Source organism: Megalopta genalis, chromosome 7 (assembly GCF_051020955.1).
Source record: "Megalopta genalis isolate 19385.01 chromosome 7, iyMegGena1_principal, whole genome shotgun sequence".
NCBI classification, from domain to species: domain Eukaryota; kingdom Metazoa; phylum Arthropoda; class Insecta; order Hymenoptera; family Halictidae; genus Megalopta; species Megalopta genalis.
Window position 1 is genome coordinate 14,350,104 of NC_135019.1, and position 24,423 is coordinate 14,374,526.

The window sequence follows — 24,423 nt, forward strand, 5'->3', positions numbered from 1 at the left end:
TGTTTCTCTTCGTTTCCATTCCGACAAACAATCCAGTAAAACGAAGCGTAGGCGTACGCTAATCATGCGAATGGCTTGGGACTATAAATTCTTGAATTATACACTTCCCATTGTTAATCGCATATTAAACTTGGAGAACAATTCTGAACGAAAATTTAACGAGGTGTCTTTTGACCTCTTCGTTGAACGTAGCGCTAATTTCGAAATTCAATAATTCGCGCCACTGTCGTCGGCTGACGTGAACCTGAAATTTCAAATTTCACCTCGGTGGTAAAAGATCCCCGATCATTATTAACCCCTTAATGCACAGTTCTTTTGAAAAAGGCCGGCCAAAAAAAATCAATTTTTTTTAATGTAAACAAACACAATTTAGGACGTTGTCTTGGCAAGAAAATTACAAAAATACAAAAATAATCAATTTATATTTATACAATTGGTATGATTTCTAATTTTCAGAATATTACTATTATTATTATTTATTATTATTATTATTATTATTATTATTATTATTATTATTATTATTATTATTATTATTATTATTATTATTATTATTATTATTATTATTATTATTATTATTATTATTATTATTATTATTATTATTATTATTATTATTATTATTATTATTATTATTATTATTATTATTATTATTATTATTATTATTATTATTATTATTATTATTATTATTATTATTATTATTATTATTATTATTATTATTATTATTATTATTATTATTATTATTATTATTATTATTATTATTATTATTATTATTATTATTATTATTATTATTATTATTATTATTATTATTATTATTATTATTATTATTATATTTTATTTTATTTTATTTTATTTTACATTATATTTTAGTAAAATATATATTGAAAAATGAGCGAATCAGAATCCGAATATGAATACGCTGTCGTAAAGCGGCTCACAAGGAAGAGATAAGTCGTAAGTGATAAGTAGAAAAAGGATATATTTTATACTTGAATATGTAAGTGTTATAGCTTACAATCCCATGTAAATGATAAATATCAATAAAACGATTGTTTTTTTTTTGCTTTCACATTGTTATTTCCAATTCTCGATTGCATTCGAGTGTGAAAAATTATAGCAACATAAAGTACAACGCCGCTCGAATTATCTCGAGTGTGCACAGTTTGGCCAGTTTAGCGCGCTCGAGTTAACTCGAGCGTGCACGTTAAGGGGTTAAACAAAGACCGGGAAATGATAAAATGTCGCGTGCAATCATTCTAGTGAACGGAACCAGCCAGTCCAGGCCGCGTCCGCGCCCACACTCTCCGAAATGGATTTAGAAATCGCGACCAGCGCAAACAGATAAGCGAATCTGATAGCTGGAAATCGGCGAGATCAAAGGGCATTCAGTTTGCGGAACACGCCGATGGAGGATACGCCTGTGTCGCGGGCTCTCCGCATGTAATTGATATTTACGGTATCCAGCGAGTTCGTTAACGAGTATTGGACATAAAGCCGCGCACTTGACGGCGAAGCGGCGGGTAATCGATACCACCGGCGCCATTTCGCAAAAAGGAAACTGAGAATCCGACTAGCAATAGCAAGGCTTGCGGATTGTGTGCTCACGCGTGCAAAAAACATTTACGATCCCGTTCATCCTGGCCGAGCACTTGGAGATCGTTTCGAAGCGTTTCGTTCAAAATCGCAAGCCGCTGCTCGAATCGGCGACAAACATTTCTTAATGTCTCCCGTAATGTCCCCCTTACTGACGCTCAGATTATCCACTAAATTGGATAATTTGGGAAGAGGAGATACGATTATTCGAGCCTCGCGGCTCGTTTTTATAATTGTGGACAATTTATAACTATAAAAATAAATTATCCATGATAGTAAATTATCCAATAATTATCCATTTTTGTGGTCAATCTGGGCGTCAATTAGAGAGACATTACTGTACTCGCGAATAAAAGTAGATATATAATTGTGAGTTTGTAAGTGGTAGATAGCGCGTTAGAAAAATCGATGAAACATTCTTCTTCGACGTTTGCTCGAACTACTGCAGATTAATCTTAATTCCGCGCAGCGGAATAACTCCGCGATGAAATATTGACGAAGGGTGGAATAAGCATGGAAAGGAGAGAAAAACGAAGAAGTGTGGGGAATCGATACGTCGTTGTGCGACACACTCGATAGAAAGCGTAAAAGCAATTGAAACGGACCGGCGAGCCGAGTCGAACGTAGGCTTCGTGAATAATAGAAACTTTGTCGATCCGCGAACGATTTTTCTTCCTCTTTTGTATTATTTACCGGGCCGCGTCTACGAATCAAGCAAACTCGGTAATAACGAGAACGAGAAGTACGTTCGTTTCATTTAATTTCGTGAGTCGAGAGCATGCCTACTTTCGAGAACGCTAACTCAATGTACTCGAGGGTCCCGCGAGGCTATTTCTATTGGAAAAGGAATTTTCATTTCCTTCCTGCTTCCCAGAGATCCGCGTCCGTGAGATTCGATCAAGATTAATGCAATTTGCCGTTCAGAAGCGGCGGGAATCGTTCCTTGCGATCGATTATGCAAAACATTGAAAGTTCTTGGTCCGAGGGTAAACTCGTTACCGCTCCGATTGCAAAGGTTATCCAACATTTGCGAATACTCGAATGAAAAGAAACGTTTAATCGCGAAAATGAGTTATAGCCTGGATGAAGAAGGGGCGAAAGTCGTCGAGGAGGCGGCGCATAGAATGTACTAAGAGTGCACTTTGTTAATTTGTGAATGAAATAGAAATGGGAAGAGATAATGGAACAGAGCTAATCGAGGGGCTGCTAGTCTGGAAAGATAGGTTCCAAGGTTTTTCTTAGGAATGGAAGAAACATCGATCGATTCGCCGAGGTGAGTAATTACTCCTCTAACAACGCGAGGAATTAGATCACGAAGGACGAGGAAGGAAGCGTCCAGAGGTCTTTGTTTCGTGGAAAAAGTACACCATTCTCTCAGCCTTGAAAATATCCATTTATTCTTAGCTTGAAAATAAATCGACAAAATATACGGATTTACTGTATCAAAGATTCGACCAGCAGATACAGGATATAATTTCTGCTTAATATCAATAGTAACTGCGGTGATAACAAAAACCAACAACATAATAATTATCTACGATCTCAATGAACGATAGATTGTGTCTGTTAATATATCACAAAAATATTGCTTCTTATACTAGCACACAGATTACAATTACGTATAAGTGCTCCATCACAATGCCGTCATAGGTTACGCTATATCAGCATGAAAATAGAATGAATTTTATATTCCTATTTTACCATCTGCAAAAATATTCTTTCAGAAAAATAACGTACTCGATGTTCGTTTATTATATGCCCCGAATATTACCCCCTGCGAAAAGTACTCGATAAATGGAATTAACTGGGATGAAAATTATGTCAAGGTTATATGTCAAATGTCAAATCGTTCCACGGATCGACGAAATTAACATTGTAAGTGAACAAAAATCATATCACACTATAGCTACCCTCAACGATTAGTGCTTGATTATTCAAAGTTAAAGAAGAAGGATTTCCTGTGGAACGATCTGATGCATTTCTCACAATAATTTCTATTTTTTTTGTTTCGCTGTATACTTTTCTCGGGAGGTAGTTTTCTTTAACGATTAATTAAACTATCATCATCAGTCTGTAGGGTCAGATAAGCGTTATCGAATGCCACACAGATATGCATCCCGGTCATTTGGCTTCTGGCAACCGGTCACGCGAAAAATCATTCAAATCCACTATCACTTACAGTTAAATATTTTTTACGTAATCACAGTAGTTGTTATCGAAGCTATCCAAAAACTATAATATTGTCATGGACTTGTTAACCAACCATAAATAGAAAGAAAAGACACGATTTCGATTAAATAACTTAGCGATTTAAAGTTTGTATCGAAACGTAAAGCTTGGTAGTCTTTCCCGGATTGACTATCGATCTATTACAAATTAAATGCCTTAACAAATTAATTATGTACAAGTCAGAGACGATTACTTTGCGCTTCGTATCTATATACATCTGGCGTTTCACCTGTAAAGCTTTGTACATTTAAAAAAGTTATAAACGACTACTGATTCGTGAAAATTCGTCCCGATCGCAAGCACTGTAAAAAATACTTAATTTCTGCAATTATCTAAATGATGCGCAGAGTGTCTTTGCTATTATATTTTCATACACCCTGTACATCGTTAGAGATAGTTGCTCATCGAGGAAGTACCACGACCTACTTAAACAGCTGTCACATCGGTGACCTCGATTCTCGAGATTGGTTTCGTAGGTTCCACTATTATAAAATCGGTCTCGTTGGAAGACTCACCGATTCGCAGATCCCGCAGGTTCGCCATTATCGAGTCGACCTGTATAGGCTGTTCCGGCAAATCGGTTTTCTTCTTGAGCTTATTAAAGTGCAGATAACAGACCCCGCGACAGCCCTGCCATATGATCTTATTCGGTTTGACTCCACGCACTGATAGTTCGTTCTTCAGGTCGCGAATTCTTGCGTAGGAAGAGATGTTCGACAGCTTTAAAGAGAAGTCGATCTGTAATCTAGATTTCGATCTTGGCTTCTTGGAACGCTGCTTGACCCCATTCGGAAGCTTCTCCTGAAATTAGATTTGATATGATTGTTGTGCAGTCGGACATAGAGGATGAAGTTAATATAACCAACCTGCACCTCGCTAGAGGCTACATTAGTATCGCCATCGGCCTTGGCTTTGCGAAATGAAGATCCTCTTGGGAAACCCGTTTTCGTTGGCTTTTCTCGTTCTCCTCCACAACCGTCTGCGAGAACAACTCTCCTTGTTCGAGGAGGTCTCTTGTTTCGCACATAATCGGGTTCGTTCTGACCCAGGATCACTACTATGCCGTCTCTGGAAAATAATAATTCGCTATATTTGTTGGTACAAATTAACGCAATTAGTACAAATCTGTGCATACTTCTCGTCCATCTCTTTCAGCTGTTGCAATACCGGCATGGCCTCCAGTCTCTTTTCGCTCAGCATGTTCCATATTATACTAGTTGGTTTTTTTAATCTTGGGTTGACTATTATTGTTTCGGTTGGTGTAACAATTATATCCACAGGTACGTCGTGCTCTTTGAACAGTGCTGGTGGCAAGCTATCAACCACCTGGCAATCATGCACTGTTGTGATGACTGTAGTGTCCTGTGTAACTGCACCCATTCTCACCATCAAAGCAAACTCTAGATCTGCAAATCCTTTGCCTTTACCTAATCTGTACCCGTCGCGACTCACACATACTGATCCCAATATCACAAGGTCTATCTGAAAGGTAACATGAAGGATATGAGAAGTAATAGAGATAAAGTACAAATGAAATATTTCAATTATTATAATAAACATGTACCTTTATCTTGGAGTCTATTCCAAGTGATTTACCAGCTTCGTTTAGACCATGAATTTTAGACAGAGTTCTCAGCTCATTCTTAGTGATGCCAGCTACCGGTGTAACGTGAAAAAACAGACCAGATCTCAATCTTGGAATTGGAACCAGTATTTCTTTATTGGCTTCCAATGCCAAAAACCTCACAGGTTCCTGTGGCTTGTCCGGATTTATTTTTATAATATGTGCCTTCTTGAACTCCTCTAGCTCTGCTAACCGTGAAGCTGCTTCAGCCGCACCTTTGAAGTTTGGTATACGGTCGTATACGCTTAAAGGAAAATGGACTAGCTCATTTTTCATCAGATAATCCCATATTTTCAGGCGAAAACTGTGTTTGGTCACCTCTGGTGCTGTTAAACAGATATACATAACCTTACTTAATTATTTATTCAAAGGCTGACAAAGAGGTTCTTATAATTTATTAATCAGATACCTCTCACAGTGTACATTAATGGAGACTTTTTGCTACCGACAATATAGCAATTTATACTTACATACTTGAAACAAATAACGAAAGTTTTAGGAAATATAAATCACGATCGATCATTTAGACACATTAATATCTTTTATCAGAAATGAACATGCAATACACAAATGTTTATGGTATGTCAAAGTCAAAATATTACTCACGTAATTCTTCTGTCATTTTTAATTATGCAGACAAAGTAACTTCGGCAGGAGTATGTCGGTCACAATTTATAATTAACTTGAGAAGGGTTGTTTATGACAACCCTATTTTACAAAAATAGATTATATGATTTATCTCTACTCGCTTTTACGCTTGTTTCTATTTCTATGCGAAACCACGCCAGTAAACATGACATAATGAAATCCACTAGAATTTTCAACGTTTACACACTAATCACGAGTAATTAACTGTTTAAAAAAGTATCATAACCCAGACATATAGTTACCACGCAACCTTTTAAATCCTCTGTCTTTATTTAAAGTATAGATTAAATCATTTCACAGCTGTCCAGCACGAGATTAAAACACAGCTGATGTACGTGTAGACACGAGCGCGGGAAATATTTGAAAAGCAAACTTATTTAAACATCTTTAATAGAATTGAAATGTTTGTATTTTAGATGTTACTTTGGAAAAAATATTTAGAACGTACACAACTGTACAATGTTCAATGTTATTTGTTATTGCAAATATCTAGTATGAATGATTCTTTTGCTGCTTTATTCGTAAGACGAATCATCTGTTTCTGAAAATATAAGAATAGCGACATTAGACATAGTAATAAAATGATGAAACTGCTAGCCGAATTACCGACGAATGGTATTTTTCCTTAAGAAGATATCTACAGTCGATAGATTGTTTACTAGTTTCAGTGTTTTGCTACTACATTCAATGGCGCTTTTATCCAAAATATTTTCGTACATCTACATTCTCAGAATCTCAATGTAAAGATAAAACGCAACAATGCAAATGCTTTCACTTTCAAAAAGTATTAGCATTTAACTTATTAACACTAATTCTTATTTCAAATCTATATTAAAGATAGGCTGTAATCTGTTTAGGATTTCTAGATTGATAAAACAGTTAACTTGTGGCATGGATATCTACAAAGCATTCGATCTATTTGCGGAGTTGGTCTATGGCGACATTGAATAGTCGGTAGAAAAGGGAATGATTGTGTCACAATCGACTGAATCTGGGGGGAGGTTGCTAATAGGGCATCGTGCAAGGGGGCGCCACATTTGTAGTGAGACCTCTTGTTGTTCTCATTCTAAGGTGGAATACCAGTCGTCACTGTTTTCTGTTGTGTTTTTAGGCTGGAATCGGGCGAAAAACATGCCGTTTCGATAATCGAATGAGAAACAAAAGACTTTTCGGGCAAGTTATCGTACAGAAGGTTGGGAAAGGTGCTCCGTTACGGGTGTGTGTGAATGGTGCATGTGTAATTTAATAAGAGCAGGGGAGGCTGGCGATTTAATAAGATATTGATTTGTCCGCGACTGCCTTGCTGGCTCCATCGCACACACAAACCAGGTAGCCATGAACGTCGATATTTTTGGGGCACTGGCTGGTGCAACGTGTCGGCTGTGCATATGCCGTGCTCAAGCGTGCTTGCAAGCCTGATAGGGCCCGAAATGCAAATAGCCATTGGCGATATGCATTAACGATACGGGGCAAATTCCGACGAGTACGACCAGTACGATTATAACATTCATCACAACGGCGACCACCACGGTAACGATAGCCACGACGGCGGCGACAACGACGCCGACTACGACTACGAAAACGGTAACGATAACGACGAGGACGGCGTCGAGAACGACGACGACCCTCACGACAAGTGTACTGACGGTGACGACGAAAACGCCGAGGACGGCAGTGACGGCGAAGACGTGTCAATTAGAAAAAAAAGTTAGTGATACTACCGCTACACCGTCAACATTTTACATAGTATTTTAACACGTTTGCAGTGTTCAATGTAGTTGTTCGGAAATTGCATGTGTAAAGAAAATATCTGAGACAGAATGGATCTTACCAACAATGGAACATCGGGGGGTGCAGTGGCTTGTCCTGTTTGTACCCTCTATTTACGCGAGGGTATCAGTTTGCAAAGACATTTGGACACACATCCAAAGGAACAAGTCATCGAAGCTCTTATCAAAGCCAGTTCTAATTCCTCGCAATCACCACAAAGTCAGCTATCACCGTCTGCGCCTCCAACTTCTCCATCTGTACAATCACCGCAGAGTACACCACCAGTTTCACAGAATACTCATCTGTCAACTCAATCACCATATCCTATAGGACCAATCTTTGAATGTCCACCGATCGGTACTGTGATGCCACCTCAATTTGCTTCGTTCAGTTATCAACAGTTCGTGAACAATGGCACTATGATGATACCGCAATATGCAATGGCTCCTCAAGCTAATCAAATGATGCAGATGCTGTATAATCCTTATGGTATGTATCAGCAACAACAAATACCAACTGTTCAGATGATCTCACCAGTTACAACTATACCTAATACAACTAGAGGCAGGTCAATAGTAACTATGGCAGGCGAAACAAGTGGTAGGACTGCCATTGCTATACCTGTAAATAATTCCGAGCCAAAACAAATCTTACCTGAGATTTTGCCCGAATCAGAACAGGAATCTGAACAAGTGTTACCAGATATTAATCTTCCAGTTTCACCTCCATCGTTAATCGAAGAAAATTCTATTCATCAAAATGAAAGTGAGACCACTACAATTCAAATAGAAACTGAAGAACAGGAGTCCACTACATCGGATAGTGAAAATCGACACATTATTCAAAATGAATATGATAACATTCCAAGAACATTGGCAATCACTTGTAATGTTGAGGATGATAAAGTTGAAAGTGTGTTGCCTGATATCGATGAGGGCGAAACTTCATGTGTTGTTACTGTAGATGTTCAATGTAAACCTATGCAATACGAATCCTCGAGTGTACAAGAAGAATATGTGCACATATATAAAGATGAGGAAGATAATAATAAAGATAATATGCCTGAAGTACCATTAGTGACATCAGCGAAGGAATTTGAAGAGACAACTACAGAAAAAGTTCCTTGCACAGAAGTAAATGAAACTGAAGGTACTTCGTCTGAAATACCCACAGAAGGTGTAACTAAAGATCCAGCTCAACCTGAAGTAGAACAGTTAGAACGTCTTTTAATCACTATTATGGAAAATGAATTTGATACTGAGTCACATAAAAAATCTGCTAATACAGATGACAAGAAGAAAGAGGACGATCCAAAAGAAGATCCACCCTCTTCTCCCCCAGAAAGGGCAGAAAGTGTGATTCATGAAACAGCAGTTAACAGTTCCAGTGAATTTGAAAACAATTGTAAATCCAGTATAGAACTAAAAATTAGTGAAAGTTCAGAAATTGATGTAGATAGTAAAGAAGATAAAAATTTGTGTCTTTCATATCGTTATAAGAACAGCTTGTCTGCACCTGTATCACCTATGCCAACAGACAGTCGTCGTTCAACCTACTCTGTACGTTCAGTATTTGGTTCACATGAGAACCTTAATTCTTACCCAGTTGGTTTCGATGCAAATACATTGCAAGACGAAGAAAATGAAGATGAGAAAAATGAAACACAAGACAACTTTGATGAAGCAGATATGGAAATAGAAGAAATTCAAAGTCCTCATACACCTTTCATTAAATATGGAGAAAATTCAGATAATGTTAGATCACATACCCCATTATCTGTGAGCAGTGGTATTTCTGTATTAAGGGTGAGAAAGGATCTCAGTAAACCATGTTCACCGGCTTCAGTGCATTCATTTTGTCATATAGATAATGGTATAAGCCATGATGAAGAAAGTAATATAGCAATGGATGCAACACCAGAGAAAGATCCTATTGATTGTTCTTCTATGGAGCAAGATGTAAAAGCAGATCAATCAGAAATCTTTTTGAATGAAACTGTTGAGAAGAAAATGGAAGGAAATTCAGCATATCAATCTGTAATAACTGAACATGTGAGCTCATTTCCCACAATTTCACAACAATCAACATCATCATCGCATGAACAATATTCTAGTACACCAAATAAAAGTAATCTTGTAAATCTGTCAGAATCTATAGCTGTTGCAAGTAGTTCTGATTCAAAGAGTTTCCATTCTTCTAAATCAATTATACAAAAACCATCAATGGAACTACTTAGTTTAAATGAAGATGCCCATGCAGGTCCAATGAATGTTTTTGAATTTGATGGGCTTCACATCTTAGTTCCTAGTACATTTATAAGTGATTCTTCTCAAAAAGCTGTTAGTGCAACGAGTCAGCAATCTATGGCAAGCAGTGAAGGTGGAATAGGTATAGATGAAGAAGTAAAGAGTGTTAATATGAGAGCTGATGAAACTATGCCACCTAGAGGTGAATTATCAGAACAGGAAAGCAATGGATGCACCGAACCTTCTGCTTGGCAGGTGTGTATATAATCTATTTTTTATTTAACAAATAATTTTAAGAAGTAAGTCTATTTGTATTAATCACACAAGTTATTATAGGGCATCGTTTATTATTGAATCTTTTGTATTTTTAAGTGTAATTGCTATATTTTTAAACAATTGTAATATCTTTTTAATTACTTTAGTTATATATATATTGAAAGATTCTTTTTATTGTGTACATAGCTGTATGCTGGTCAGGAGTCATCACGTATGTCTACTTCTTATGACTTAATGGCCCGTGAGAGTTGGGAAGAATCTGAAGGATCAGACAATGAAATTAGTGGACCGTTATTAGACAGTAGATCATTAGCTACACATTTCACATCAAGTCTGTTCCTAGATCGAGACAGAAAAACTCCAACAAAACGAACATTCAAGTGTTACCATTGTCCCGAGGTTTTTGATTGTCCAAAAGAACGCAGAGTACATAGTACTACTACGCACAAAGAAGCTGGACCTAGTGGTAGCAGAGATTCTACAGATCAACCTGAGGTGAAAGATATCAAATTGCTGGATGGCCGCATGAACGCATTTGAGGAGATTTTTGTACCAGGTTTACATGTTCAACAAGTTTATCATCAACAGCCACTATTACATCAACTGCAACCACCGCAATCTTTGGATGTAACTGCAAAAGTAGAACCTGATCAAAAGATTGAAACTTCTTTAGTGTTACCGTCAAACATTGAGGTAGTTTGTACCCTGTGCAATCAACGATTTAGTAGTGAAAAATCGTTACAGCTACATCATAAAAGAGTACATCTCACAGAAACGTCAAAACGAGTTCGTGATAGTACCAAGTGCCAGATATGCCAAGAAGAGTTTCCCTCAGTTTTGTTGTTCAATGCACATCTTAAAATACATCCATTAGAGTGTGGTCAATGCGGGAAGTATTTTTATAGGAAACAGAACTTCAAGTTACACATGAAACGACATTTAGGGATAAAACCGTTCCCATGCACTGTTTGTGACAAAGCATTTTTAACGAAACAGAAATTGGATGAGCATACCAACGGACATACTGGAAATGCACCCGTTAAATGTAATCTTTGCAATGAAACATTTCGTAGATATTCAAATTTGACTCAACACAAAAATAGACATCATTTAAACATAAAAAGGAAATTGAAGGATTATATATGTCACTGTGGCGAGGTATTTCATACGAAGAAAAAATTGGCTTGGCATAAGGAGACACACGACGACAAGCCCAAAGCGTGTACGTATTGCAATGAAAGATTTATTCATATGGCTAGCCTGACCAGACACATGCGTCGTGCTCACAACAGAAGATTCGTTCCGGATGCTCAAAGGGAGAGCGAAAACGTTGAATGTCCTATATGTAAGTGTATTTATTTGCGATCTTCCTTAGCAGTACATATGCGAGTACATAACGGGGAGAGACCATATGAATGTCAAGTTTGCTCCAAGGCGTTTAGTACTAAGTGGAACTTACAATTGCACAAATGGACACACGCTGCCCGTAGCACCAAACCTTTCAAGTGTAATCAGTGTAGTGCCGCATTTTACCGGCACAGCGATTATACCGCTCACATGAATTCACATAGGAACGTGCGTCCTTATACCTGCAACTATTGCGGAGCGCAGTTTATACGAAAGTATAATTGTCTAAGGCATGTCAAAGAGCACGAAGAGAATAAAGCATACACGTGCGATGTTTGCAACAAAACATTTCATAGATCGTACTATCTGAAGGAGCACTTGCGAGTACACTCGGGCGCCAGACCATATACATGTCATATTTGCGGGAAATCGAGCGGTACGAAGTCGAACCACAACAAGCACGTTAGGATTCATCATGCGCGAGAACCTGTAAATACCGAAAACTAAACGAAACGAACGAGAGTTTTTATTCATTTAGTCAATATCAATGTTTTTAAAAGTACAGTAAATTCTCTCCAGTTGTCCCACAGTTTGTAAACAGAAATGGACAATTTGGAAATGGACAAAGCAGAGATACGATTTTTGAAGCTTCGTGGCTCATTTTTACAGTTTCCGATTGCCAACAACTTTAAAAACGAGGCGCAAGGCTCGAATAATCGTATCTCCTCTTCCTAAATTATTTATTTTTGTGTACAAGCTGAACGACAGTTGGGGAGAATTTACTGTATTGCGTTACGATATTTTGCCTAATTCTATTATTCTTCAGTTCTTTTTTTTCTCATCTCATTATCTTTCCTCACTTTTTTCTGTTAATGGAATACTAATTTAGCACAAAAGCCAGAATTATGAAATGGAAAAAATTTTATTCTATAATGTAGGAATGCTCTATAGATTGTTTTTGTTTTTGTTTTTAAAGGTCTCGTTCGTTTTTCTCTTATGTATTAAGTATTTTAATATAGACACTTTAAACTTGAGTTTAAGCATAACTTGTGTCATGCTAGCCGTATCAACAATCGTATAACAAAAAGTTTAATTTATCTTCATAATGAAGAAGACGGTTTTGCGTTACGTACCTTGCGTGGTACACGATACGTTCTAATTCATGAAATTTTTGTCGTATAGTCTGCTAAAATACAATGACTCGAGACTGTAACTACTTAAGATAATAAGAAAATTTGTAATATTAACTGATACATATTGTCTGGAGATCTGAGCAACTTCTGTAAAAGGAAGCCTATACGATGAGATGCTTTTGCCAACTTACACTAATTAACTATTAGATAATAACGAACTAACTGATCGATGTAATGGAGTCATTAAGCACTTTTTATGTGTTGATCGTTATACGAAACAAAAAAAAATAAGATTTTTTTACGATAACTATTTTACACACGGCATGCATATTGTGGTTTAATGCATTGGCATTAAATGCGAGAACACGAGGTAGTGGCGAGAGACAGAGAGGCCCGTATTTATTTGCGTTGATTTCTACAACGCGCAAGGCCCTATATGATAATTAGCGTCATTAATTATTACAAAGGTAGTTACGGATCTTAGTTATTATTCTTCTATATTTATATATTTTGCAAAATGTAATGATTTTTATTGCTAATTGTAATTCCAAGACTGATCGATGTTGGTTCCTCATATTGCTCTCCCAGATAAACGTAGTATATAGCGACGTGTATGCTTGTAAGAAGATTTTAGTAACCTTAAGTGGGATCGTGTACGCGAAAATTTTCACGAAAATAAATTCGTGTTTAACCAAAATAATCAAGTATACTATGTCAAGTATCTTAACGTTTGACTCTTATATTATGTGAAGTGTTTGTGACTGTTCGTTGTCACAGAATTTCAAGAGAGCAATATGAATGAAAAGAAGCGCTGGGATTATTATCACGTATTGAAATTTTGTTGAACTGTGTTTAATACGCGTTGTTGTTATGAAAACGATGTTTTTATTGTGGAAATCGTTACGAATCCGAACGAAATTTGGCATAGATCATTTGCCAATCATTCTATTTATATCCGATGCATTGAGTTTTTATTTGTTGATGGTTATTACATAAATGATTTTCTAAGATTCTTAATGTACAACCACACGTTTTTATTTCTTCTGATGCAGAAGTAAGCCGTGCGTTTTGTCCTAGTTAAATATAACAATTTTCGATACTCTCGGATGTTGAGCGTAGCTTATTTACACATATGACCAACATCGACGTCCAAATGTGCAATCGTTTAGTTAAAAAATAAAAAAAAATATGCATTCCCTACTGAATGCGAATGTAGATAATGTAAATATGTATATCATTTTATTTTATAACAGAGCCAGCGAATTCTTGTTGGCAATTAATAATTGTCTAAAAAACAACTCGTACTATTATGAGGATAAAATAGGATAATTATTACCATAAAAAGAAACTATAAATCAGCAACATGTGTATACCTTAATAAAAATTATGTATTGAGGTACTTTTTTAAATAAGTTCTTCTTTGCATTTTTATTTGTTAGTACACTGTTACCGTTGTTTTAACCCTTTGTTGTTTCCGAGTTTAAAATGCGACGAAATACTTGGCATGCAATGCAAATGATAACGTTAGTGAGAGGGGCATGAAAGTATGTATGTACAAATGAGCTAAAGTTTCTACGAAGTTTTGAAGTGCATTCCGAGTTGCTCCGATATGAAAGGAGTCGCATTCATAATGAAGTCTTTAAAGAATTTCAATATATGTATTTATAAGGTAAACGTGCTGCTAATTTCAAATATGACTAAACAATCTGTCTTGCATTATACAAAGTAGATAGGTAAAAATATGTTTTTCTTTATAAGTAAAAGAAATTTATTCAAGTTCAAGTACACATTTATATACTCTCTCTTTCTCTCTCTCTCTCTATCTTTCTCTCTCCCTCTCTCTAGTGGCAATTTATACTTTCACTCGTTATCGTGTCAGTTTTATATTAAATACAGTCCACTTGAAAAGAGTGTTAATCTTTTTACCTATAACCAGCTCACACTGTCAGTTCGGCGTGTGAGTGTGCTACGCCCCGTCCATAAACATTGATTGGACAGCGTGCACATATACAATTTGACTCTTTCTGTTTCACAAAGTCTACTTATTAAGTTAATAATAAATAAATCTTCTAGAATCTAGAATATACAAACAGATGTATAGGATTCTTATGAAATAGTGTTGATGGACAAAGCACGAAAGATTCTGAAACTTTTTAAGTTAACTTTTATTAGAGTACACAACGTCCCTCATGCTCGATATTTTTTACATTGCTTTCGTTGAAATAATTAATGAATATATTGAACGAAACCTAAAAAACTATTAAATACGACATTTAACAGTTTTCGTATCAAAGTTTCTCGCCTGTTACAGTTCATAAAACTTTTATGCAAAAAGTAGGAGAAGAGACCAAGTATCTAATTAAGTTAATTTTCATATGCCTAGTTAGAGGACCTAAAACGTATATTTTCTTTCCTGAAATATCAGTTTTACGGAATATAATAAATACAATAATATGTTCAATTCATTTATTTTTGTAGACAGAAAAGAAAGGAAATAATTAAAAAATTAATTTTCCACATAGCTATACCTATACACTAGACATTGATTTATATATAAAATATGTATCATTTCGTATATCTTCCTTATTTTCAAAACATTGAATCTTAAAGAATTGTCGTCGCAATACTTTCATGAAATAAACAGACACGTTAGATTATTCACTTCGAAAAGTTACGTTATAAATTTTGGTCTTATTTTACTAGTTTTGTTTCTTTTCTATATCATTATTTATTAAAATTAATAAATTAAATTTTAAGTTTTGCGCCGCATATATTTTAATTATAATACAATTAAAATCATAAAAAATCGATGACTCCTATGCGCGACTTAAATTTTAATTGCTATATATAATTCCCAAATAATAACATCAGCGTTTTTTGCGAGACTTAGAAGACCGAGTATTCTTTTTAACGGTACCAGATGTTTCTGGAATCATTATGCGACCTGTTGCTATTTCTTCCCTTAATTCCGAATTTTCCACTTTCCTTTGAGCGTCGATGTAGAACATTAAGTCCTGGACTTGTTCTTTTAGATCTGTGACCTCTCCTGTTTTACTGTTCTTATATTCAGTCATTTCATTTTGCAATGTTTGATATTTATCTTTCCACGACACCTGATTCAACTCTAATGCTTTTCTTAGCTCTTTTTCCTCAGTTAATTCCAATTGTACTTGTCCTAACTTATTACTAACTTGTTGCAACCGCTTCTCTACATTTTGTTTCTCACGATTGAGTATTGCCAACTCCTCCTAAAATAAATATTAAAAGGATATAAATGTCTGGTTTATTGTTTTTCTAAAATAAAAATTACCTTCACTTTTGCGCTCTCTTCTGTTACTTGACTTAATTTTTCTCGAAGTTCTGTAGTTTGTACAAGAGAATGTTGCTCTAATCGGGAAAGTCTATCTTCGAAGTATTGTCTCTGAGTTTCTAATTGCGAAGTCAAAAGGTAAGTAAATTCCAACTGTACAGAATCTACTTTTTCCTCCATTGCAGCACCTTCAGCTTTAGTTGCCGTTGGGCCGCCTTCGACCATCTTTCCGTCTTTGTTTTGTAACAATCGATGAACAAAATTATCTCCCACATAATCCCAAACTCTGTTATTCCCCAATTGCATAGCATAGCAATGCTGTGTTTCACAATAATGTTGGAACGCGTGTCCCTGATGATATCGTGAGCAACCAATGTGTCCGCATATTAGGCAGATCCACAAAGCATCGTTACTTTCACTGCTATCTGAAAAATTTATTTATTGCTTTTACTATCTTTACTTTCCCTTCCATTAGCCAAAGAAAAAGTATATTTTACATACTACATTCCATGCAGTAGCTGTCTGCAAGTGACTCAGGGGTTTGAGCATATCTACAAACTGGACAAGTAGTATCTCCCCATTTAGCTAAACAACTTGCATGAAATGTGTGATTACATAGTATGGTTAAGATGCCGTCTACACTTTCATCCATTCTTTCCAAACACACTGGACAAAGTGGTAGTTCTGTGTGTCCGGACAAGGGCATTGCATTATATGTTACTTCTACGCTATACACAAACACCATGTGGCAGATAACATCTGGTTCGAAGGAATTATATGGAGTACCATTAAATGACCCATAAAATTCTGTTGCAGCATTCTGAAATGTTATTTAAACATTGATATCATGGTACAATAAATAAATATCATACTAAAAAATGCAGATGAAAATATATCCATATTAAATGCACTCTTATTTGCATATGCATGATGTATAAGCTGTGCATAAACTTGAGATGATATCCCCTTTGTTTTGAATATATACCTGCATGATCTCTAGTATGACAGAATTTTAAAGAAAACATAGTAATTATAATTACTGCTGTTTTGAAGGTAATTAAAGCCATATACTGATTAGGACTACCATCTCTAAGTATCCTAAAATGTCGTATATCTTGATGACAAGGTGCTGTAAATCTTAAAAGATCATGGCAGGTCATTGTGGCTGGGACTGCTAGAATACAGATAGTCTGAGTGCGTTCTGCTGCTTGACGTATGTCTGTTAATTTACTATAAAATGATAATCACAGTTAGTTTCTGTAATCAATCATAATAAAGTAAGAATAAGTTATACAGACTTCTCCTTATACAAGTGTATAATGCCTTTAGTCACTTCAACAAATGGATTTCCAGAAATAAAATTGATTTGATCGTAAGCACAGGCACTTGCGCATGCCATATCTGAATTATCATAAGTAGTTTCCTCAGAATTAGCTCTAGAAGTAGAACCAGATGTGCTAGTTCCTTGAGAAGGGAGCGATAAGTCTGGTTTGTCCGTAAGATTTGTGCAATTCTCCATATTTATTCTTGTTGGTTCTCTACGACCTCTCATCTTGGCAGCTCTAGCTCCTAGATAATAAAATCCATAATAAATAAATTCATACCAGGTGTTATTTATAATTAATTTGATAATAATTTTTGCACTAATGCTGATTATAATAGAGTATCAAAAAATGATATAGCTCAATACTATAAGCTATATTATTAACAATATTATTGTTTATGCTAACAATACATTGGCAATATAAATTATAATATAATCATAAATATACCTATAAACAATCTTATGTATGTTTAACATTTATCGGTCGACACATGTTTACAAGATGAAATTTTATGGTCGAATTTCTTATAGACCATATTTTATCCATGTTCTAACAAAGAAAACCAGGTATGAAAAAATAATAATACTGTTATGACAAGGTACATAACCTCAAAGAAGATTGTAAACAAACAAACTTATTGGTATAATCTTGTACAAAAGCAATGGATTTCTAAAAAGAAAAGTAAAATCTGTTATTTCAAGACACAGATTACAAAAATGTTTACCATTCGTTTCTTCGGAATCTTCGTCAACTATCTCGACGCGAATAACGCAGAGAGATACCGAAATAGGAGAACTCATTCCATGTAATAATACTTTTTGCGCATTATTACAAACTGTCGTGGTTTAATTTGTTTAATTCCGTTCAGGCACTTATCGGATTCTATAGAAGTCGATTCGTAGATCGATGGCGCTTCAATCAACATTTAAGGTAGAGCTAACCAACTACCTTCTTAAAAAGCCTGTTACTTTTTTCTTCTCTGTTAGTTAGATTAGATGTGCAAGTCAGCTTGTGTATGAATGTTTCGTGGTATGGATCACTTTAATTATTATGACTACACACAGTAGAACTCCATTTATTCGAATATGCCTATGAACATATGTCAATGTCAATATGTCAATGATCTAACACATACATAATTTACCCTCTCTACCTGTATCTGTCAATTTTGATGCGTTCATACAATTAGAACCAATCTTGATCTTCTTTAAATAAATGGCGCATAAAAGAACGAAGTCATACTGCAGTCATCTATATATATATCTAATATTCAACACAAACAAAATATGACATTCAAGAATTCTGGTTGAGTTTACTATAAAAATTTTGATTATTTCGATGTACATTTTTTTATCATTCAATAAATGTGTAGGTACACACATATATGCATTTATATGCTTACTTCAGATTATTTAAAAAAATACTGTTTAAAGGCCTAAGGTAGTCACGTGATTTTACGGATTCAGCAGGTCGGTATTTGCTGTACAGATTTCGTTATATAAATGGTATTATCTAGAGATGTATAGCTGCTTGATAAATACGAGATGGAGTTACCGGCGTTTTCTACTGGAGATTAAAAAGAAACTCAATTCAAATAGAAATGTATTTTCCGGATCGAGAAATGCAGTGACATTTTCTCATAACTTTTGAACCATTGAAGGTATTGCAATGAAATTTTCACTGAAAATATTTAAAAAATAATCATTCCTAACTTTAGATAATTAAATATTTTTTGCATTGTAATAATAAACATTTTTTCAGCGGTGCGAAATGAGGAATACAATGCCGTTTTTCTAACATTTATAGAAACGTATAAACATTCACATAAATACATTGCAGCGGCCAACAAGAAATTTATGTAGGGATTGTACAAAAATCCTACTGTTCTACTGTTATGTAAATTTAATTTATTAACAATTAATAAATGCATTTTCAGTATATTTACATTGTTACATGTGAAACTCAACAAAATTGCTCGTCTGCCTCGCTCAATCGATATAAGACTAACTAAGAGACAAAAATCAATTTCAATTACTAGCAACATTGAAACAATTACATTACACTGTATGTGTCAATCTCGCTGCGATAATTTCGGATCGGATAATAAATCTTGAAAACAATTTTTGATTTACTTGTCGAAATTTTATTAAAGTATGGAAAAACATGATTTTCGCGGACGTTTACACATATGTACTTGGTAAATGACTAACATCCGCATGAAATCTAATATTTATGCTTCGAAAGTTTTTCTTCATCTCGAGTTGTGTTAGTTAATTTTGTTTAACTATTAGATAGTAAAACAGACAAAAGAGAGTACTAGAAGGTTTCATTAGGAAAAGGAACTTTTATAATTATTGTAGGAGCCGAAGGTTAACGATTTCTGAACGATCTCCGAAATCACAACAGCCGATCGGTGCTCGCAGACACTCGGGCGTTAACCTTACACGATGTACGTGTGCGTGCGCGTACGTGAGTGTCGCGATGTAAACATTGCGACGCTGCTAGGACGATTGGCGGATGTTAGGTGTTGTTCGAGGCGCTGCCTTCGTAAGGCAAGCGGCAGAACGCGACGAACGTTGACACGCAATTTTCGATCACGCCCACAAATACGTTTACGATTACGATTTACGAACACGATCACGATTACAGTTTACGATATGGATAACGATGCAGAATTATAATATAACGAATACAGTTTACGAACACGGTTTACGATTTCGACGTGCGATTACGGGAATTATTGTATACTGCTTTATCGTCTTTTTGCTCTATTTCTTTGCCTGTCCTTATCTCTGTGGGTGTCCCCATTCCTGCGCATGTCCCTATTCCTTCCCATGTCCCAATTCCTGTGGGTGTCTCTATTCCTGCGGATGTCCCTATTCCTGTGCCTGTTCCGATTCCAGCGATCAGCGATCAGCGATCAGCGAGTGTTGGAGGGTGTAACTTTGGATCATCATTCCTCATGTGGAAGCGCCGAACATTGAGAGCTGCGTGGCTCTAGACTTGTGTAAGCATTGACGTGTCTCGTCACCCCCGAGTCAATGCCTTCTGCTCTGTTTCATTTTGGTCCTCGTGGTTTGGAGACTTTGTCTTTGATCCACTTTTTGTGCGTGTGAGTGTGTGTGTGCTAGCTAGCTAGCTAGTCGAAATTTTTATTTTTGTAGTTTATATACCTTCCGTATCGAAATGATTGTCTGATTTATAAAGGGCCTAGTCGATTAAGATGGTCAAAATTGCTCTTAGAGGTTTTTTAATGAGCCTTATACCGTTCAATACCTGACCAAGAAAAACCCATGTGTGTAAAATTTCAACCCTGTAACTTGCCCGTTAGGGTACTGCTGACCTAGTGACCTAGTGACCTACTGACCTATTGGAGAGGTATCCTTCACATAGGAAAAAGGTTATGTCAAAGTTATTCCAAAGTTATGCCAGAGTTATGCCAAAGTTATGCCAGAGTTATGCCAAAATTATGCTAAAGTTAATCAGGGTTATGCTAACTTACTACCCACCACCACCCCCAGGCATCCACAACCATCCATTACCACCCTATCCTTCCCATTCACTCCCACGCCCTCCTACACTCTCCTACTCCCTCCAACTCCTTCCCTTTCTCACCCACTCCTCCTACACCCTCCTACTCCCACTTCCCCCACTTTCACCCACTTTCTCTTACTCACTCTCACACCCTCATTATCCCCCTATTTTCTCCCACTCCCTACCAGTTCCATCCACTTCCTCCCATTCCCTCCTACTCCCTCTCTCTCCCTCCCACTCCCACCCACTCCCTCCCACCGCCTCCCATCACCTTCCAGTATCTGCCTTCCACTTGCTCCCATAGAGATAACACAATGTATAACTTTTTTATTTTTTACTATTTCGTAATGGAACTTTTCCCAATGCATTCGTGAGCTTTTTCTGATTAAAATAAGACCAAACACAATATATTTTTTGTAAGGTTATATTGATTTTTATGAAAAATATAAATATATTTACTTTCTTCTGTACTTTCTATATACTTTCTTCAGAATTTAACATTTTATTGAATTATGCCGCACAAATAATCACCAGAAGTCGACCCATCATCTAGCCTTCATAGATTCTTTATTTTGCATGCTTTGTCAAGTCGAAATCCTCTCCCGGGTTTATTACTTGAAACGTTAGAACGGAAGAGTGCACACTCTGGCCACATCGTACCAATTCCGTAGTTCCGTCTCGCTTTGTTCCGATTACGGGTGAAGCAAGTCTGGTCCGGGTCTGCCTGTAAGTGTAAACACGTTTCGACGGTGCCGGGCGGTCTGGCATGCTGCGAGCACGGCATGTACATATGAGCCGTTTATTTTGAAAGTGGCATAAGTCACTTTACCGTAACGAAAAGTGGTGATTTTTTAATGTTTATACGAAATTATTTATACTAAGAAAAATATCAGTATCCTGAGATAACAAATACAAGTAAATCTTCTCGAAAGTTAGCATCCATATTTTTAAACGTGTTAAAACGCAAACCCTTAAATATATCGACTTAAAAACTAAGTGACCTATGCCACTTTCAAAATAAACGGCTCATATGTAGTGTGAACGTAGTGTTCACGTAGTGTGAACACTCCAGTGTAAATCAAATGTAAGAATAAATCGGTCTTGGTCGGCGTTGGTGCACGGTCTGAGCCTGGCACGTTGATGTGAATCGATCCTTACTTTTACGAACTGGCACTTAGCACTTTACCGACCGGTAGCGGTTCGAGAATACTATGCCCTTCTCACCGGCCACTCAGCCGCATATTCTAGCCGCTGTCTTCAACGTTATTATTTATATCATCGTCTTCTGAATCACTGCATATTAGTGGTAATACAGAACGTCGCTTTCGAATCATTACATTACTGCTATCACTTTCGTCATCAGTACCACTTGCTGAAGAGCAGTGAAGACAATCTGACAGATCATCGAGATAAAACTCACCAACACTATCCTTTTCATTCATCGTGAAGGCTAAATTTTTATAAACTGTATAAAAATATGGGTGCTTTCAGAGCAAAGTAACGAGTATCAGAATACAAAATAAGAAATGCTCGCTGCTTGTTACTTGCCAGTCTAACCTAATCGAGTCTAACGGAAAATAAAAAAGTCGATTAATCGGCTACCGGTCGGTAAGCTCTGTGGAATAAAAGTCGATTAATCGGCTACCGGTTGGTAAGCGCTGGGAACAAAAAGTCGATTAATCGATTGCCGGTCGGTAAAGTGTTAACTATCTTATATTAGCATCTTTTTCGTTATGTATTGCTATCATTTGAAAGAGAAAAGTTTCCATAAACCCATGTTTTAGTCTCATTTTGTCGGTAACTGTGTTCTCTTGCTTTATCTTCCTCTCATAATGTGTTATCACAGAGTCCCATCCATAATCATACCTGTGCAGCAGTCGTCGTTATCGACGTATTAGATATATTTAAGCTTGTGTTATTTATTCTCACTTATGAGTCCAGAGGTCGCTATGGTGGAGTTTTAATAAAAATTTATTACAATATGAACCTGTAGCACTTTATTTGTTAAAAATTATTATTAAATATCATATGTAAATGGTAAGCAGTTTTAGGGACATTGAATTAGTTTAGTGGCATTGAAAGCTGCTGTCTCAAACCCTATATTAATTAATTTTGCGTAATAGTTAATTATTTTTCTCATTAATGTATTTTCAATTATGTTAATCTATTGCTAATATAATAAAACTGTAAATAAAAAATTACTTAACGAATATATTTCTTTCTTTCGAAGAACTTAATTATGATCATATAACAGCAATAATAAAAGTACTTACATTTAGTTACTTGGACAATATTTCGATCGTGATTAATAAATTGAACTGTAGGTTTATTTTTAAATATCTAATGTAAGATTCAGACACTGAAATATGAAATTCTTCGCACGTCCACACAGATACTATAATCACGTTGCGCGAAAATGGCGGCCATCAAGTTCGCTTTATTTAAATGAATTTCCACATTAGTTTCCGTATTACCCATTGTATGCTTATGGATTGCCGTTTATAGACAAGCCGTCATTGTAAGCACTGTATTTGTCTATCGCATGCATGCAGCTAACGTGCATTTTGCATTCGCAGAGATCATCATTGGTGATCGATGCATTTCGAAAATAGCACATAATGGTTTGGAGGATGCAATTTAGGATATTTTCATCAATACCCTCGCCGATACAATAAACCAAATTACGGGAAATTCTCATTGTGACGCAGCGGGGTTCCCACAACCGCAATTATTTTGTCAATTGGTTTGACGAGATCCGGTGAACCACTAAAAAAAAAAAGTATCGATGCGCATCAAGCTGAAATTAGTTAAATTACAATTGTCGCTCAAATTATTTCTTGTTCTCTTTTTTTTATGATATTCGTTTCGCCGCATCAACGAGGTAATAATATTTAATTTGCTCGAGTTTGATTCGAAACGTAGGAATTTCATACCGAGACACATTTTATTTTCTACGCACATGTGGTTTTTCGAAGCGTTTGGTATTTGTATTGGCAGACGCCGAGTTATGTCCTCGAGACAAATGAAACTGCATGTCGCTCGTAGTAATTTTGGAAACCAGTCCATAATATCGATTGTATAAATAACGCGTGCATTAACACGTTCCGTGCCACGTGTACCATAAATGGTACACGTTAAACTTTACCATCAGGCCACGTGTACCATAAATGGTACACGCGGACATATTTATTTAAAGCGCTGAAGACATACATTTTGTGACAAATTTGATTGTATAAAATATATTTCCACCAAAAGGATGAGAGGCATTGTAAGAAATGCTGTATAGAACAAAGCACATAAATTTGTTTAATCGTTATATACACAATAACTATTAATTACAATGTTTGACTTTTTTAAAGCAAGAGCTGCATAAAAACGGTTGATTCGGGCAATC

At 36.1% G+C, this 24,423-nt stretch overlaps 3 protein-coding genes and 2 long non-coding RNA genes across 8 annotated transcripts; 2 read left to right on the top strand and 3 right to left on the bottom strand.

The window, feature by feature from the left end:
- Window positions 1-2,956: 2,956 nt before the first annotated feature.
- On the bottom strand, window positions 2,957-6,393 carry lost (methenyltetrahydrofolate synthase domain-containing protein lost). Of its 3 annotated transcripts, none has more exons than XM_033472625.2 (5): window positions 6,047-6,393; window positions 5,381-5,766; window positions 4,952-5,298; window positions 4,689-4,884; window positions 2,957-4,617 (listed from the first exon to the last, which is right to left on the bottom strand). In XM_033472625.2, the coding sequence occupies exons 1-5, from the start codon at window positions 6,060-6,062 to the stop codon at window positions 4,243-4,245; spliced, it is 1,320 nt and encodes a 439-aa protein (XP_033328516.2). In that variant the 5' UTR covers window positions 6,063-6,393; the 3' UTR covers window positions 2,957-4,242. The 3 variants fall into 3 exon arrangements, with proteins under 3 accessions (XP_033328516.2, XP_033328514.2, XP_076379918.1); XM_033472623.2 differs by having other exon boundaries at window positions 4,683-4,884; window positions 6,047-6,389; XM_076523803.1 differs by lacking the exon at window positions 6,047-6,393 and adding an exon at window positions 5,911-5,997 and having other exon boundaries at window positions 4,683-4,884.
- Window positions 6,394-7,139: 746 nt separating this feature from the next.
- On the top strand, window positions 7,140-14,272 carry LOC117221655 (uncharacterized). Its single transcript, XM_033472761.2, has 2 exons — window positions 7,140-10,359; window positions 10,567-14,272. The coding sequence occupies exons 1-2, from the start codon at window positions 7,909-7,911 to the stop codon at window positions 12,232-12,234; spliced, it is 4,119 nt and encodes a 1,372-aa protein (XP_033328652.1). The 5' UTR covers window positions 7,140-7,908; the 3' UTR covers window positions 12,235-14,272.
- Window positions 14,273-15,007: 735 nt separating this feature from the next.
- LOC117221663 (BRCA1-associated protein) lies at window positions 15,008-18,768 on the bottom strand. 2 transcript variants are annotated; one of them, XM_076523802.1, is made up of 8 exons: window positions 18,649-18,768; window positions 18,220-18,584; window positions 17,943-18,044; window positions 17,469-17,739; window positions 17,211-17,400; window positions 16,672-16,990; window positions 16,171-16,595; window positions 15,008-16,108 (listed from the first exon to the last, which is right to left on the bottom strand). In XM_076523802.1, the coding sequence occupies exons 4-8, from the start codon at window positions 17,720-17,722 to the stop codon at window positions 15,728-15,730; spliced, it is 1,569 nt and encodes a 522-aa protein (XP_076379917.1). In that variant the 5' UTR covers window positions 17,723-17,739; window positions 17,943-18,044; window positions 18,220-18,584; window positions 18,649-18,768; the 3' UTR covers window positions 15,008-15,727. The 2 variants fall into 2 exon arrangements, with proteins under 2 accessions (XP_076379917.1, XP_033328683.2); XM_033472792.2 differs by lacking the exon at window positions 17,943-18,044.
- A 158-nt stretch (window positions 18,769-18,926) lies between these two features.
- On the top strand, window positions 18,927-19,435 carry LOC117221664 (uncharacterized). Its single transcript, XR_004490547.2, has 2 exons — window positions 18,927-19,155; window positions 19,257-19,435. It is a non-coding gene; the product is annotated as an uncharacterized LOC117221664 (long non-coding RNA).
- A 2,002-nt stretch (window positions 19,436-21,437) lies between these two features.
- On the bottom strand, window positions 21,438-23,439 carry LOC143259819 (uncharacterized). Its single transcript, XR_013033828.1, has 2 exons — window positions 23,303-23,439; window positions 21,438-21,753 (listed from the first exon to the last, which is right to left on the bottom strand). It is a non-coding gene; the product is annotated as an uncharacterized LOC143259819 (long non-coding RNA).
- Window positions 23,440-24,423: the final 984 nt, after the last annotated feature.

Excerpts from the sequence above, each read along its gene's own strand:
- lost (XM_033472623.2), bottom strand. Across the intron at positions 5,299-5,380 it reads GAATAGACTCCAAGATAAAG|ATAGACCTTGTGATATTGGG; the intron begins GTACATGTTTAT and ends GTTACCTTTCAG. Across the intron at positions 4,618-4,682 it reads TAGCCTCTAGCGAGGTGCAG|GAGAAGCTTCCGAATGGGGT; the intron begins GTTGGTTATATT and ends ATCTAATTTCAG.
- LOC117221655 (XM_033472761.2), top strand. The coding sequence starts at position 7,909 with ATGGATCTTACCAACAATGGAACATCGGGGGGTGCAGTGGCTTGTCCT. Across the intron at positions 10,360-10,566 it reads CCGAACCTTCTGCTTGGCAG|CTGTATGCTGGTCAGGAGTC; the intron begins GTGTGTATATAA and ends TTGTGTACATAG.
- LOC117221663 (XM_033472792.2), bottom strand. The coding sequence starts at position 18,295 with ATGAGTTCTCCTATTTCGGTATCTCTCTGCGTTATTCGCGTCGAGATA. Across the intron at positions 16,596-16,671 it reads CAGCTACTGCATGGAATGTA|ATAGCAGTGAAAGTAACGAT; the intron begins GTATGTAAAATA and ends TAAATTTTTCAG. Across the intron at positions 16,109-16,170 it reads AAGAGAGCGCAAAAGTGAAG|GAGGAGTTGGCAATACTCAA; the intron begins GTAATTTTTATT and ends TATTTATTTTAG.